General features: G+C 38.1%; 1 protein-coding gene across 3 annotated transcripts in view; it reads left to right on the top strand.

Moving 5' to 3' along the window:
• BRINP3 (BMP/retinoic acid inducible neural specific 3) overlaps nt 1–17121 on the top strand; it is a 245326-nt gene that overhangs the window by 185336 nt on the left and 42869 nt on the right. For all 3 annotated transcript variants that reach the window (XM_080602066.1, XM_080602067.1, XM_080602068.1), the window contains exon 7: nt 11023–11245. In XM_080602066.1, coding sequence (XP_080458192.1) covers nt 11023–11245 — 223 coding nt within the window. The remainder of the gene's footprint in view (nt 1–11022; nt 11246–17121) is intronic.

Genomic DNA, 17121 nt, shown 5'->3' with positions numbered 1-17121 from the left:
TTCACATACAGTCCTGTTACATAAAAGTTGTAATAAGCTGTTGGGGTTTATGAGATTGTTGCCATCAGAAGTCTCGCTCTTCACATTAATTGCAGCTATCACTGTGGACTCCAGGGAGGATGCAGTTGCCTTGAGCCACAGGCAAATTTATTATTATTACTTTTATTACATGCCAACAATTAAATTTGGGGTCTATTGTGCTAAGTGCCCTGTAAAGATATAATAAGGGACAGGCTCTTCTCTGAAGAACTGGCAATCTAAACAGAAGACTGTTGAGACATAGAAGGCATAAAGAGTTATCTACAAAATATTATGAAATACTGAGGCAATTCTTTTGAAGAAAAACAATCCTTCAGTAATTACAAAGTAATACATTTTTGCCAGAATACAGGAAAACACTTTGACATTTTTGAAATAATTATTCATTTTGTCATTTCTGACTTTATAACATTTATCGTATAACATGAAATTAAATGTTGACATATAAATGTAAAATTTCTGTTCTGTCAAGGTGAAGTATTTTGACTGATTCAAAGCAAAGTAAATCAAGAAAACCTTTCAATGTTCCTTTCATATCATTTTAGAGAAATCAGAGATACTTGAAGAATTTCTTAAAATTTCAAAAAATTTAGGTTTCATTCTGATTTTGAAATACTAAAAATCCTATCACAAAATGGATTTCTATGCTCTGTGCAGATCTACTTAAGAGCCTTCTTTGCTGTGAAACAGCTATAGCAGCTTTCATTAACTTTTGTATGAAATTAATTGGTAGTCTTCTCCCCAGTTTCTAGCCTACAGCAAAAATAAACCAGTAGTTGTATTAAAATAGTAGGTTTATTTAAAACATCAGCAGATAAGGTCAGCCATCAGAGTTGGCCAGGCTGTACCCACATGCAGGCACCAAAAAGTAGTGGGTAATGGTATTTGGAGACCTTCCTTCCTGTAGAGGAAAGGTATTTGGAGACTCCTTTCCTCCTCTTCTGTTGACTTGACCTGCTTTCTGGGGAGATTTGGTGCTTGCTGGGGGTTTTGATCAAGGATGTTGAGGAGAAACTTCTGAGGCTCATTTGGCTCATTTATTATTATCTCTTGTTACTCATCCATGTGAGCACTGACAAGACTGCCAAGGGAGACCTATTGCATATCAGGAGCGCCTTCATGGTTCTGGGGGTTGAGCATAGGCCCAAGGGATATCTTCTTGGTCCTGTTAAGTAAGGGGAAAGATTTGCATTGAAATACATTGTGCCGGGCGACAGTAAAAAGAGTAATGATAAAACAGGAAGAAAGGATATGCTTCAAATATGTCTAATCAAAAGGACTCACCCCATGAAGTGAGTAGGACAAACCAGAACTATGCATGATGTCACAGAGGTACGACATTGTTAGAACAGAAGAGACAGGTTGGGGCAGCTTGCCTCACTGCAGTGCTGTGAAAGATGGATATGTGTTCATGAGGAAAGACAAGAGACGATGAAGGTAGTTTTCCTCTATGTTAAGGAGCAGATTGGATGTATGGAATTCTGCTACTGGATGGACAACAGAGCTTCTTACCCTGCTTGTTGGTCAGGGTTGGAGGAGAGGCCAGCAAGGGTGACATTGTGTGTTACAACAACATTGGGTGTGTTACAAACCATCTGGTCAGGGTGAAAAAGTAGATGAAACCTTCTTTTAGTATCTGAAGGATGTATCTGGATCACAGATCGTGGTTTTCATGGGGGTCTTTAATCCTCCTGACATCTGCTGGAAGGTCAACACTGTGGGACACAAGCAGTTAAGGAGGTTTCTGGAGGCTATAGAATCACAGAATCGTAGAATATCCCGAGTTGAAAGGGACCCACAAGGATCATTGAATCCAACTGCTAGCTCCACACAGGTCTACACAAAAATTCAGACCATGTGACTAAGAGCACAGTCCAAACACTTCTTAAACTCGGCTTGGTGCCGTGACCACGTCCCTGGGGAGCCTGTTCCAGTGCGCGACAACCCTCTTGGTGAAGAACCTTTTCCTGATATCCAGCCTGAACCTCCACTGTCGCAGCTTGACTCCATTCTCTTGAGTCCTATCACTGGTCACTAAAGAGAACAGAATGATGCCTGCCCCTCCCACTCCCCCTTGTGAGGAAGCCATAGGCTGCAATGAGGTGTCCCCTCAGCGTCCTCTTTTCCAGGCTGAACAGGCCAAGTGACCTCAGCCACTCCTTGTATGTCTCCCCTCTAGGCCCTTCACCATCTTTGTAGCCCTTATAAGTATCAGGGATAACTTCTTGATACAGATACTGGATGGGCCAAGAGCGGTGACACAGGGCTGGATTGGCTGGATTAACAAAAAAGTGCTGTTTGGGGATGTGATAATGGTAACCTTGGCTGCAGAGGCCATGAAATAGTTGTGTTCAGGATCCAGAGAGGAGTGAGAAAGGAGAGCAGCAGATTGCACACCTGTGCTTTGGGAAAACAGACCCTAATTCTAGGAAATGGTAGATGGGATCCCCTCAGGGGCAGCTCTGAAGAGAAGGGATCTCTGGAAATCTGATGGGGCTTTAAGTACAGCAGCCTTCAAGTGCAAGAACTGTCCATCCTGCCATTCAGGAAAATAAGTACATGTATCAGGGGACTGACTTTGTTAAACTTGGAACATGAGACAGTGCTCCAAAGGAAAAAGGCAGTATACAGAAGATAGAAACAGGGACAGACTACCAAGAAACAAATCAGAAACACAGAATGGACATTTAGGGATGGTGATAGGAAAACCTGGAATCTATGTTTTCAAGGGTTGCCAAGAGCAACAAGAAAATATTCTATAGTTACCTTAGTGATAAAAGACTGAACAAGTAAAACCTGGGCTTATTTCTGAATAGACTGGGTGATTTAGAAGTTATTTGTTTCAGCATAAACAGATGAGGCAGAGATACTCATCACCTTCTTTGTCCTCGGTCTTCATCAGCAAATATCCTATGTCCCTGAGCTTACTGAAGGAACTCAAGGAGGAGAGGAGCTACCAGCAGTTGATGAGGACTGAGTCAGGGCTTATTTGAGAGAATTTGGTCCATACAAGTCCATGAGAATAAACTTGCTGTATCTATGGCTTTTGACAGAGCTGGACAATATCCCTGTAACTCCACTCTGTTAGTTTTGAAAGATCATGGAGACTAAGGAAGATTCCTGATGACTGGAGAGAGGCAAATGTTACACCTAACTTGAAAAAAGTCTTTTCAGACTAAGCCAGGGAATGACTGACTGATCAGCTTCACATTGGTCCCTGGGAATACCATGGGCTGAGTCCTCTTGGAGCACATTTCTGGAGACATGAAGGAGAAGATGACTGAGTAAATCATGTCTGACCCCCTGATCATGTCTATGATAAAATAATGATATATGGGTAAGGGAAGAAAAATAGATGTTATTTACCTCAGCTTTAATAAGGCTTTTAATGTGGAATCTGTCCATGCAACCACATTTTTACCCACTTATTTGTCCTTCCAACCAGACTACATTATCTTAACCTGGATGCCAGAATGCTGTGGGAGACAGAGTGGGATTACTGGGTCATATATCCTCCCTGAAGGACAGTAGCAAGTGGAATCCTGTAAGAATATCCCAGAACTTGTTCTGTTTGACATCTCAATCAATGACCTGCAGGCAGCATTCGAGTGCCTGCTTATCAAGCTTACAGATGATACCAAATTGAGGGGATTGGTTGGTGGGGGAATAGTAATGAGCTGACATGATCAAGAATAGGGCAGCTATCCAGGGGAACCTCGACAAGCTGGAGGAGTGAGCTGACAGCAGCCTGATGAAGTTCAAGAAGAACAAATACAAAGCCCTGACTTGGGCAAGAAGATCTCCAGCAATAAGCAAGGTTAGGCCTGCTTGTCTGGGAGCAGCACTGTGGGAAAGACCCTGGGGCCCAGGTACAGTGAGTGGAGAGGACTACACAGTGCCTTGGCAGCACTTAGGGCAGCAACATCCTGGATGGCATGAACAGGGGCAAGGCCAGGAGATCAAGGTAGGAGCCCCCTCTGCTCAGCACTCATTAGACCATGTTCAGATACTGCATCCAGTTTTGGGTCCTCCATTATAAGAAAGGCATTGTTGCCTTTCTTATACTGGAGCAAGGCCAGTGAGGTCCCTAGGGTGCTCAGTGTTGGAGCACCTGCTGTTGGAGGAGAGGGTTGTCCAGCAGGGGTAGGGAGGCTTTGGAGGGTCCCACAGAAGCTGCATTGCCTGCAGGGAGGTGATCAAGAAGATAGAGTCAGGTTCTGCATGCTGAGAGAAAACAGGTATAAGAGAGGTTCAGACTGGAGAAACTTTTTCTTCATGAGGGCAGCTGAGCTTTAGTTATGTAGAGAGGTTGTTCTGTCTCCATCCACAGAGGCTTCCATGACCTAACTGGATTAAGCCTTCAGCCACCTGGTCTGATGTATAAATTGACTGGCTTGGAGATCGCATCCAAATTGGATTAACCTCTGATTCTATCTTTATAATTTAAGAAGGCAGATGGCTTCCCAAAGCAGCAGTTCTTTGTAAAGAGTAGAGGTCTTTTACAAGTAATTCTCATCATAATCAAAGCTACATAGAGCATGGATTCACTTCAGCAAATTTGTATAAATCACTATCATTTGGACTAGCATGTAAGGCTATAATATATAGTATATACTGTAGTATATATTATCACACCCTTCTTTGTAAAGCACTAGTCAATTTTTGACAATTTGCCTTAAGCCCATTATAATGTTTTGTTAGTGAAAAAGCATAACAGTTTTTAGCCATGAAGTATTACACAATTCTAGACTGTGATCGCAGAATCGCAATACCTTTAGAACAAGTTAAGCTCTATAGAAAAAGAGGATGTATATATAAATATGAATGACAGCTGCATAGATTTTACAAAGTTTCAGTGTCAGAAATGCTATCAAGCTAAAAATGCAATCAAACTAATGAACACACATCATTTTATTCATTATAAAGTTTGTCAAAGAATTTTAATTATCATTCTTGAATAAATAAGGAAGAAAGCATGTCATTAAAATGTCATTTAGAGAAATGATAAAATAGTCCATTTCAATTGCTATCTAGTGATAGATTTTGAAATAATAATGATATATAAAGTGGTTTTCTCCTATAGACATAATTTTACTGAGCTTTTTTAAATGGAAAAACTGCTACAGTCCAAATTTTTATCCATAAGCCTATTATCAATAGTATGTCTCTGTCAATCAAGATTTTTTAAACTGGCCAGGCAAAATACATTTTCAGTTATTGTATGGCTCTTTTAACTCAGTAAATATTTTTGCCTTTTCCACATTTGAATATTGGTTGAAGAAATGAAACTTAAGTTCAGGCTGCACTATACAATCCACAATTAAACAGGAATATATATTTACTGAAACGTTATGTTTTCATTTGCAATACTAAAAGCCCTCATCAGAGAGGCTGACAAGTCTTTGGCAGGCAACTCCAAACACACAGAAGGCAGCCCTAGGGAGTTCTAGTGAACAGAGCATGAAAAGAGTGACAAGGAGAGCAATTTGTGAGGAAGGGTGCATGGGAAGGGCCATACACCCTGCTTGTTGACCCTTGAAGCTACAGTAATTGTTGCCCAGACAGGATGGTGGGCACTCAGAGTAATGGCTGCAGCTCCAGGTGGGGTGTTTACTCTACCTACCCCAGGGCTGGCTGATGCTTCCACCCAGAGCTGCTGAAGGGGGAGGCTGCAGTGCAGACCTCAGGCTGCTGGAAGTGCCTAGACCTTCCTCTTGTGGCAGGCACAGGCAGCAGACCTGCCTGCAAAAGGTGTGCCCAAGGTGGAGGATTTCCTGCAGCATGTGATTGAGCTGCAGGAGGTGGTGAGAAGGCTATGCAACATCAGGAAAACTGAGGAGGAGTTAGGTGATTGCAAACACAGTCTGAAGTGGGCCCACAGGCAGAAGCCACCCCTCAAGACCACACAGAAGGGAGTGATACCGAAAGCATAGAAGAATGGAAGCTTGTTGTGGTTTAACCCGGCTGGCAGCTAAACACCACACAGCCGTTCGCTCACTCTCCCCCCTCCCTCTCTGGGATGGGGGAGAGAAACGGGAAAGTGAAGCCGGTGAGTTGAGATAAAGACAGTTTATTAAGACAGGAATATAATAATAGCAATAATAATAATAGTGATAATGATAATAGTATTAATAATAATAATGTGTAAGAAACAAGTGACGCACCATGCAATTGCTCACCACCCGCTGACCGATGCCCAGCCTATTCCCGAGCAGCCGGCCCCCCACCCCGGCCAGCCACCCCTATATATTGTTTAGCATGACGCCAGATGGTATGGAATACCCCTTTGGCCAGTTTGGGTCAGCTGTCCTGGGTCTGTCCCCTCCCAGCTCCTGCTGCACCCCCAGCCTGCTCGCTGGCAGGACAGAGCGAGAAGCCGAAAAGTCCTTGGCCTGGTGTAAACACTGCTCTGCAACAATTAAAACATCAGCATGTTATCAGCGCTCTTCTCACCCTAATCCAAAACATAGCACCCTACCAGCTACTATGAGGAAAAATTAACTCTGTCCTAACTGGAACCAGGACAATGTTGTCAGCCTGGATTTTAGCGAAATGTTTGACACTGTTTCCCACAGTAGTCTCCTGGAGAAACTGGCTGGTCATGGCTTGGATGTATCTAGTTTGGGGTGGGTGAAGAACAGGTGGGATGGTTGGGCTCAAAGAGCCATAGTGTTCAGTCCAGCTGTCAGCTGGTCACCAGTGGCATTCCCCAGGGCTCAGTCTTGGGAAAAGTTTTAACATTTTTATAAACAATCTGGATGACGGGATTGAATGCACCCTCAATAAATTTGTGAATGCTGTATTAGGTGAGACTATCGATCTGCTTGAGCACAGGAAGGCTCTGCAAAGGGATACGGGTAAGCTAGATAGATGGGCCAAGTCCAACTGCATGGCATTCAACAAGTGTCAGGTCCTGCATTTAGGTCATAACAACCCTATGCAGTGGCATAGGCTGGGGAAAGAGTGAGTGGAAAGTTGCCCTACAGGAAAGGCCCTACAGAGGCTGGCTGACAGCTGGCTGAACGTGAGACATAAGGACATGTAGTCGAGAAGGTCAATGGCATGATGGTCTGCATCAGAAATAGTGCTGTCAGCAGGACTAGGGAAGTGATTGTTCCTTTGTATGTGGCACTGGTGAGATTGCACCTTAAATATTGTGTTCAGATTTGGGCCTCTCCCTATAAGAAGGATGTTGAGTTGGTCGAGTGTGTACAGAGAAGAACAAAGCTAGTGAAAGGACTAGAAAGCAAGACATACGAAGAGCAGCTGAGGGAATTGGGATTGTTTAGTCTAGAGAAAAGGAGCCTGATGAGAGAGAGACCTCGTTGCTCCTTACAACTACCTGAAAGGAGGTTACAGCGAGGAGAGTGTCGATCTATTTACTCAGGTGAAAAGTCATAGCATGAAAAGAAATGGTCTAAGGTTGCACCAGGGGAGGTTTAGATTGGGATTAAGAAGAATTTTGGGGTGACCAAACATTGGAATGGGCTACTTGGGGAAGTGGTGGAGTCCCTACCCCGGAGGTATTTAAGAGATGTGTGGATGTGGCACCGAGGAATATGATTTAATGATAGGACTAAATAGATCAGGTTGATGGTTAGACTTGATGGTCTTGAAAGTCTTTTCCAACCTAATTGATTACACGATTCTATAGCGTTGGCTCGCCAGAAACATTTCTGGAGGGTGGCTTAAATTTATACTAATTTACTTCATTGCAAAACAATTTCCTTCTTAACATATCACCAAATGCAAATTATTTTCAAACTCTCTATTTTGCTCTACGTTCTTCTAAACTGTCTGTAGATCAGCCCTTGTCTTAATTTCTTCACATGTACTTGTATATTGTCATTCATTTCAGCCATAATACAGAACCAACATAAAAAAAAAAAAGACAAAGAATACTGTATACATATATACATATATCTCATTAGAAATCCATATCAAATTGCAGTTTTCACATTTACCAGGGGAGTCAAGAATTTTGATCTTACCTAAAGGGCATTATTGAGACCTCCCTAGATAGAACCTGTAGCTTAAAGGCAGAATGAGCTACTGTTTTATACCCTCCTGCTCATGTTATTCTGATTGCAGAAGCCAAGATTGTTCCCAGCCTTTACACAGAGTGTGCCTTGGGCTGTGAGGAAAAAATCACTGTAATACCCGTAGATTAGAGAGAGAATTTTTATTATTTTATTTTATTTTTTTAATTGATAGGAGAAACAGTGGCTATCATATCATAAAAGAAAAAAAAATATTTGAATTTGTTCTGTTTATGCAACAGCCAATGGGAGGAGAAAGTGCAGTGATATGATGTGGCATTTTATTGCCAGCATTACATTGCATGGTCAGATGTTAGCCTGTGGTACCATCATTAACCTAGTGTTTTGGAATCCAGGCTGGTATAATTGTGTTGACTTCCAACATCTTTCCAAAGATCTTCCAAAAGGGATCTTAGGAAACAAGCTAACACAGAACATTTTGATATTCTGAAAAAAGTTCCAAAAATCACTTGGTCTCAGCTGAAATGAAAAGAGAAGTGCACTATGGTCTCATAGACATGAATGGTCTTGTGTAGGTCTTGTAATTCATCATATCAGGGATATGAAAAATATCTAGAGCAAAGGAATCAAGGGTCCTGCTCTCCTCCAACATACAGAACAGGCATCATTTTTTCCTTGTAGCTGGGCATTGTCAGGTCCTTTGATGAGGCTTATTGCATTTTTCTAAGTCTTTGCTTGCTCTGTCTGCAGAACGTTAATCAAAGCATTCACCAGTGTGCCCTGCTCTGATACTGAATAACACTGAGAACCCAAGTTACAAGCTAAATAGTTCTAGGTATTTATTACAGCCTAAATGTGCCCGATATTCATCTGATTGCAGCAATAATGTTAGCTTCCATTGTGATATTTTACATTTATGCTTTGCTACTGAAATATGGTAAGTCATTTCAATCTACACACCACTAATACAAAGAAGATATAGCTTGCAGAAAGGGGGGAGCAAAAAGCAGACATGACCAGCTATAAATGAAACAGTTAAATAAACTTGTTTGATCAATCACTGCATCTGTTTTATATTTTTCCCATTATCTGAAGTTATTAATATGAAAAATGGTATTCTGTGTGCATTTGATAGCCACCTATGTGAAAATAAATTAGAAAGTGCTGAAATCATATCATATGTGGTATCAGGTATCATGTTTTAACAGTATCAATTTGTATGGCCACCAGCACGGTAGTACTGGCTGTTAATCCTCACAAATGGCTGGTATAATGTGTTGATTAGAATGTAATAGTTTAATCATCTCTCAATAGTAGGAGTTCATGTTGTAGTTTCACAGATCATGAAATGTGTCTGTTTAAGATATGAGCACATTATCTTTCCTTTCCTTTCCTGTCCTTTTTTTTTTTTCTTTTTTTTTTTTTTTTCAGAAGGCACTATCTAACCATGCTCATTTTATCTCTGTCTCTCCACCTGCATTGTGGTGCTCATTACCATGATCATACAGGGCACAGGATGATGTTTATTACAGGAAGGAAAAGGAGCATTTTCTTGTTGGAAATGGTTTTTCGTTGCAAGTTAAAGACTGTAAACCCTCCTTATCACTTCTAAACACTGCATCTGATTAGTTGTTAGCTGTAGAGCTTATTACCATTGTGCAAAGGACAGCAAATAGACAGTGTTTCTTAAATAAATTAATACAGAAATATGGAAACTGAAAAGGCATATTCTGAATACATTCTCTCCTCTGTGATTTTATTTATTTATTTATTTATTTATTGGTCATCATGACACTGAGTTTAAGTAAATATACCAGTGTCTCAGAAGAACAGAAGAGAAATTAGAAGTTAATGATTAAAACAGGTATTCAGGAAAGCAGCTTTTGGATCTGATCCTCCCTGGGTGTATTAGTACACTCCTCTGAAGCCAGTAGAGCTTAGCTGATTTATACAAACTGCAGATCGGAGCTTTGCCAAAGGACATACTTTGAAACAGTTCAGTTAACCTTATTTATTTATTTATTTATTTTTGATACTAGTTTCATAAATTTGAAAATGCACTCCTCAGGCTTGGAAGGCACTACCAAACCAATGAGACTGTGCCTTCTTCTGACAAACCAAACAACCCTCTCACAACATCTGTGCACGCCTTGAAGCACAAGGCTTCTTGGGATGTGTTGTGCAAGGAGACTAAGGTGTAATTGTCACTTTGTCACTTAGGTTCTCCCAGAATTACACCAAAAGACAAAGAGCTGCTCATTTGGTAAAGCAGAATTTGTCAAATACTTCTATTAAATCGAATAATTAAAGTAAAAATACATACTTAACTCTTTTTGAATAGGGAATAAGAACCACTATCTTAGATAAAATTAGGAAAAGGATCAGGAAGAGGCGAAGGGTAAGAGTTAGGCTTCAAATACTTCATAAAAGAAACAAACAACTCCTTAAGACCCTTAATTTGCACCCAGGGACAGCAGGGGGGCAGTGGTGTTGACCTCAAGTGGAGAATAGTAGAAAGCTATTATCCAAAGAGGAAGGCAAGGCAAGAAAATGAATAACACATTGCCAAGGAGGTTCCAAATGCATTATTAAAACCAGCTTATTAGCTATTAAATCCCCCTTTTTGCCCCTTGCTTTTCATTTTGTACCTTCCTGAAGACCTTTCAATACCATTTTTCTTCCAGTGAATCATAATCCATCACAGAAAAATCTACGCCAAAAAATAAATGTTTTGTTTCATCATGGACCTCCGTCCCTCTGAATATGGAAAATCAACATTTGATGTTTTTGTTTTAGTATTGCTACTAAAAATGTAATTATCTTTCTACTTTAAAACAGTTAAAAAGTTCAATTCCAAAATTGCAAAAGTTCCTTTGAAAATTTTTGAAGTTTGAGAACAATCAAAAAAGAAGTTAATTTTTGCTGCAAAAATAGCTACATAATTAAAGTCTATTAAATTTTACCTTTTTTTTTTTTTTTTTAGATGAATTCAAATTATTTATGAAGAGGCTGCCTATGAATTATTTCTTGAACACATCTACTGTAATGCATTTGTGGACAATGGATTCTAATTTTCAACGTCGCTATGAGCAACTAGAAAACAGCATGAAGCAGCTCTTCCTCAAGGCACAGAAAATTGTTCACAAGCTCTTTGGCCTTAGTAAGAGATGCCATAAACAGCCACTCATCCGCATGCCAAGGCAAAGGTAAGAAAACCTGAGAAACTCATAGTATTGTCTAATGCTAAAATATCCTTAATGGCATGGAAGTGGGAACGTACAATATGCTGTGTATGTACAGCATACAGTCTTTATCTTTGTAGGAGTTGAACAATCCCAGCCTTCAATATTTTTCTGTTCATGCTTTCCTAAATGTGATGGTAAAGATCAAAATAAAACCTGATTTGTATGCTATTGTGTTTTGTCAGGCAACTTAAAAATATCATGAGCATACAGATTCATCCCATTTGGTTTACCGCTTTTTTACAGAATTGTATTTTCAGTGGAACTTGGCCAATTGTAACAGTGCCAAATAATTGTATACAGAATACTCAATACCTATTCTGAAGCAAGCATAGCTATTTTAAGAACTTTCCAGGTCATTATACAGTGTATACTACATAGTATTGATTTCTTGTCTCATTCGTCAGATACGAATTAGATTTGAAAGGATGCCTAAGGAAAGAAAATGTGTTTTAGCTCTGCTTAAAAACAGAGAGAACCTGAAAGCTACCTAGTCAAATCTATATTAACATAAAGTGGTTATTGTTGATTGCTGATCGAAAATTACTTTATTGAAATTAGTGAAATGACACAGAGTAAATCTGAAATGAGTGAGCTTTTAGGGAAATTATTTTTCTGAGCAAAAGCATCATGGACTTATTCCAGTGACTCCTGAATTTAGCACTTATCTCCATCAGTTTTGAAGAAATCCAGTTTAGGTTCAGTGTTCCAGAACTGCCAGGGGTACTTTACTCTCCCTTTCTTTCAGCTCTGCTGGAGCTCCATCAATTTCCCCTTGCCTTTTGGTAGCACACAGCTAATCCAATCTCTTTTCCTTTCTTTCTTTCAGAAAGAGGTAGCCATTATGGCTCTCATGTCTTTTTTTTTTTCTTTTTTTTTTTTTTCCCACATATTGTGATCTGCTTTGTGATCTGCTAGTTGAAACAAAAATATGTATGTATGTTTGCTTTTTGGAGTCATTTCATAACTATAAAACATTCCACTAAGAAAGGTTATATAGTTACTACAGAAGGAGACTGGAATGTGATGACATAATGATGATCAATAGATAGCTCAAAGATCAATGTTAAAGGCAGGTTTGGGAATACTTAGCCAGTGGGATACATTTACTAAAAGAGAGCATTTTCAAAGGATGGATTCCATCAGCCTATCTGGGAAAATTACCTTCTGACATCAAGGCTTTTATGGCTGATAAGAAAAAGCTTTAAAGTAAGAAGTGAGGAGGAAAGGCCAAAAGAAACTGATTTAATTTCCAAAACTGGTTAGAAAAACAAACAAACAAGAAATAACTCAGAAGGAGATACAGGGGTGGATAAAGGATTCAGTAGGGAAAACAGGGATGGTGGGAAGAATACAAACAGAGGTCATGACAGAATAGCGTTCAGGTACTTCTAGTGATGACAGTATACTTAATCCAAACACCATGCTGTGTTTGTCTGCAAGGAACTGCTAACAGGCAAGCAGTAAATGAATAGGAAAATCCTAAGGAATGCAATGGAGAAACATGAATTATCTCTCAGGCTATAAAGGACATTTCAACAGAAAGGGAATTGAATGAAAGAGCAAAACTAAATACTACTTTTTCTTGAGTTTGAGGGAAGACAGAAGTAAAAGCAAAAAACAGCTTCATGTGCTGTGTGATATTAAAGACTCCAACAAAAACAAGAAGGGAGAATTTGAACAAAATGTAATAATTTCTAAAGGATTTCCAAACAACTCATTTGGATTAGTGTTTGGGTCCTGCTATAGAGAGTTAAGTGTGAATTGTTTTATGTAAAGAGAGATTAGAGAGAGTTAATGGAGGTATAAATACTATTTAAAATTCTATTTTATAGATACTTGTCTTTTCAGATATAGATTAAAAAGCCTTCAGTTTTTAATAAAGATCATGATGCTGGTGGTGAGTAAAACAAAGCAACTGTGGTAATGTTTAATTTTACACTGCATTTCACAAGTCAATAGATGATATATACAAAAGATTTTTAAACGAACATGTTGAAAGTGAAAGCTGGCTTTCTATTTCATGAAGCTGGGAGTTATGTCCTAAAAGTTTAATTTAATTCATGAAAACTTTCTGTAAGACTGAGTTTTATAGGGATTTATCTATGTCGTCTGCCAGAAATCGTTTTGTCACAGTTGAAGGAGCTCCTACATAGAGTCAAGGTTATAATTCATTACTGAAAATACCCATCTTTCTGGCCTTAGAATTTGTTACTGAACACGAAAAAATTGTTGCTTGATTTTTATTTTTATTTTATTTTATTTTGCAATGGTATTCAATTAATCTGTTAGTCACGGTTGCTTATAACTTTATCCATATTTCCTGAAAATAGCCCCTCAATAATGCTAAAATAATGCTGAAACTAAATTATGTTTATATATTCATTTTCTAATCCTTGAATGAAAATAGCATTGAATCATCTCCTGGCATCATTGTTCATGGTAGAAGAGGGTCAGTTAACTTGCAAGTTAAAGATACTACATTTGCCTGTCTCTTTTTAAAAGACAGTTTGTATTCTTCAAATAGAATAATGTGTAAATAGTTTTCTTTCAGTCTGCACTAGCAATTAGAACAATGTCTTATTTACTGCAGCACTTTGGTATACACATAGGATGGGAACAGGATTACTATTTTTATTTTATTCTGCTCATTACAAAGCTTTTTAAGTTCCGGATATTCTTCACAGATTTTAAGCTTTCTTTCATTACCATGAAATGGATCATTATTCCTCTTTCTGAAAGTCAGATCATGCCAAGATACATCACAAGTCTATGTATTTGCATTATAAATTGTTACAGCACAGTTCAGCGTAACTTTTAAAATTCACCTCAATTAATCAATACACTTCAATAATCATTGAAGTATTTACTGGTTGTCTAAGTTCAAAGAAAAATACCTATTCAAAACCAACAAGGACTACAGAAATTCTACAGAAATTGCTATGTGGATAATCTGTTCTCATGTTGCATATAGGGGTGATAGAACGATAAAACATTCCATTTCAAGAAAGTAAGGAAAAAGAACAAAAACAAAAACAAAAACAAAAAACAAGGTTAAAAGAAATGTATTTGGAAAGAGAAATTTTTGATTTTCTCTGAAAGACCACTACCAGGGTGATCTAATGCCTCCACAAACTTGAGGCTCTGCTGTTTCAAAAGGTTCAAGAGATTATTACTAACATGCTCTCATTGCATTTACGTATCAGCCTTAAAAACTTGAAATACAATATGCTTATTGTGTTTGCTTTGCCAGAGTCCACTGTACGCAGCAATTGTTATTCCACTAGATGGCCAGATCTTGCTGCAGTTTTTATACAGGAAGATTGTTGAAACACCGCTAGTGGCACAATACATTTCGCTTTGCAGGAATCAGTAGATGGTGTAAAATGTACATTAGAGTGTTCTTGAATCATTGCTAGCAGTTCAATATATTTTGCTCTATAGGAATCAAGGTGTTGTGTAAAACTGTATTTCTGCACTAACACCATCATGAATACTTCTGTACTGAGACTATGATGCTTAATTAATAATTGTAAATCTTTGGAAGCAGTTTGCATATGGTATCTGTGCTCTAGTATATCTAGCCTGAGAAAAGGAATGACACAACCCTAAAGTTAGTCCAAGGTTTTGACTCTGTTAGTGTCTTTCTCAAATGTGGTGAGAAAGTGTTGCCCTGGGATCTGTGTATATTTCATCTCATGTTAATGTCACCTTTGGATTGCATCTCCTCATTTTTCAAAGACAAAACAAATGGAGGAAATAGAGAAATATCAATTTTACATAATTGGCTTTATATTTTAATAGTCCATATACATCACTCTAGTTCACATATAGCAATGGGAAGAGGTAAAACAGCCACCTAAATTGTGGTTATATATTTGTCAGCGTGTTTTGGGGAGTGAAAGTGGGTTTAGTTTCTGTTTTGGTTAACACAGCAGTAAGATTTCTTTTAAAATTTAATGACTATATACTCAGAAGCTGAAAATCAAAGGAAGAGATGTGATCTTACCCATGAAATGCTATCAGTGTAAATTCTGACATGAATCAGAGCTGAGGGCAAGCAGGCACTTGAATCTGTCCAAATTAGGGAACTGGAATGATAAAATTGGCAGATTTATGTTTAAGAGTGTAAAACAAGTATAAACTGTGCTGAAGGAGAAAAAGAATCTTCACTTTCCAAAATATAATTTCAATTAGAATAGCAATGATTTTCCATGAGTGGACTTGATACCTAAGCACTACTGAAAGACACTGAAGACAGGGAGCAGCTTTCATTTCTTCCTTCAGAAGTGCCAGTTTAGCACTTGGTTTCCTTCTTTTTCTATGTTATTCAAATGGGTTCCTTGGCTAATTTTATTAGAGTGAATGAACGTTGTACAGGATATTGCTATATGTATGAACCTTATTTATATGCAGTTTAAAATACTTCATAATGAAAAAGCATCACTCAAGAACAAATTTAACCATCACAATTTGTGATTAAATAAAGACACAAACAAAAATATGTATAAAAAAAAAGGAGAGAAAAAAGTAAGATAAACACAACAATAAACCAGTGGAATAAATTACGTCTTGCTTGGCATGGTAACAAATGCGAATGTGCTGCAACAAATCGCAGCTGAAGATTATGAACAACTCATGTAAATAAACTTTTAAATTTAAAAGACTTATGAAAAATATTGCAGAGAAAACATATAATCTTGAATAAAATGTCAGTATTTGAATTTTTAAAACTAATGGATGCTTCATAGCATCATACAATGTACAGTGAGGAATTTTGTTATACAAACATTCCAGCCCAGTCATTAACAGAATGGATTTTACAAAACCATGAAAACAATCAAAAACCAAATCTGATTCTGATAGTGCAAGCTGAAGGCAAATATAGAAAAAAATGTTTAATAACTTGTAAAGAAGATTTTAATTAAAATATTAGAACTCTTATCTCTAAAGGGAAGGCCATTCTCAGTCACCTTAAAGTATGTCCTTATCTTCATGAAGGACTATTAATATTATATATATATAATATTTTATTTTTTATTTTTTTAAAGAAACATACTTTGGGAGCTAATGTAGATTTAGAAGCTGTTCGCCATTGGAAATGGTGAATGGATGCATCAAACCAAAGAGCTGCAGAAATAATTGTTTTTTGAAGAGAGTTAGTTCTGGAATTTCCCGAAGAATGCTCCACAGGCAGCTGTAAAAAAAGATGAGTCATGAATTTGCATTTTTCCATTTATGAACTTCACAGGGTAAAAAATTCACATGGGGCCTGAGGGGGCCTGAGTACTCTAAAAACACTTCACAGAAGGTACTTGTGTTTCAGCATTCCCTACAGTCCATATGCAGAAAAAAAAAAAGTATTTAAGAAATCTGACTTTTCTATAATACCTGTAACAGAATCTAATTTTAAACCTCTGAATATGGAGGCCTTGTAACATGTTTTCATGAGAATGTTTCAGAATGAAATACACAAAAAACATGTTTTTTGCCCTCAAGATGTCACACAGCGTTAATTCCTTACCACCCAAAGTTGGTTATGAGCTACTTTAGATTGCTTTACTGTAAGTATAATTGTTTCATGGGCGTAGAATTATTAAGGAATAAAATTTTCCACTAAGGAAGCCACAAAGTTCAATATATGGATATTTCACAATACATCACAAAGATGTTCTTCCTTTCAAAGCATATTCGTGGCACTTTATGTACGGAAAAAGATCTGATTACGTATCAGTTCGCGGACTGGTAAATAGTGATAGGTAAATAATGATTTTAGACAAAAACTGCATTACAGAAAGACAGTGTAAGACAGCAAAAGCTCAGTTGTATGGACTGGGTCT

The sequence above is a fragment of the Anser brachyrhynchus genome (assembly GCF_964034855.1).
Source record: "Anser brachyrhynchus genome assembly, chromosome: 8".
Classification (NCBI taxonomy): Eukaryota; Metazoa; Chordata; class Aves; order Anseriformes; family Anatidae; genus Anser; species Anser brachyrhynchus.
The sequence above is the reverse complement of the archived record's forward strand: the minus strand, read 5'-3'. Positions and strand labels throughout refer to the sequence as shown.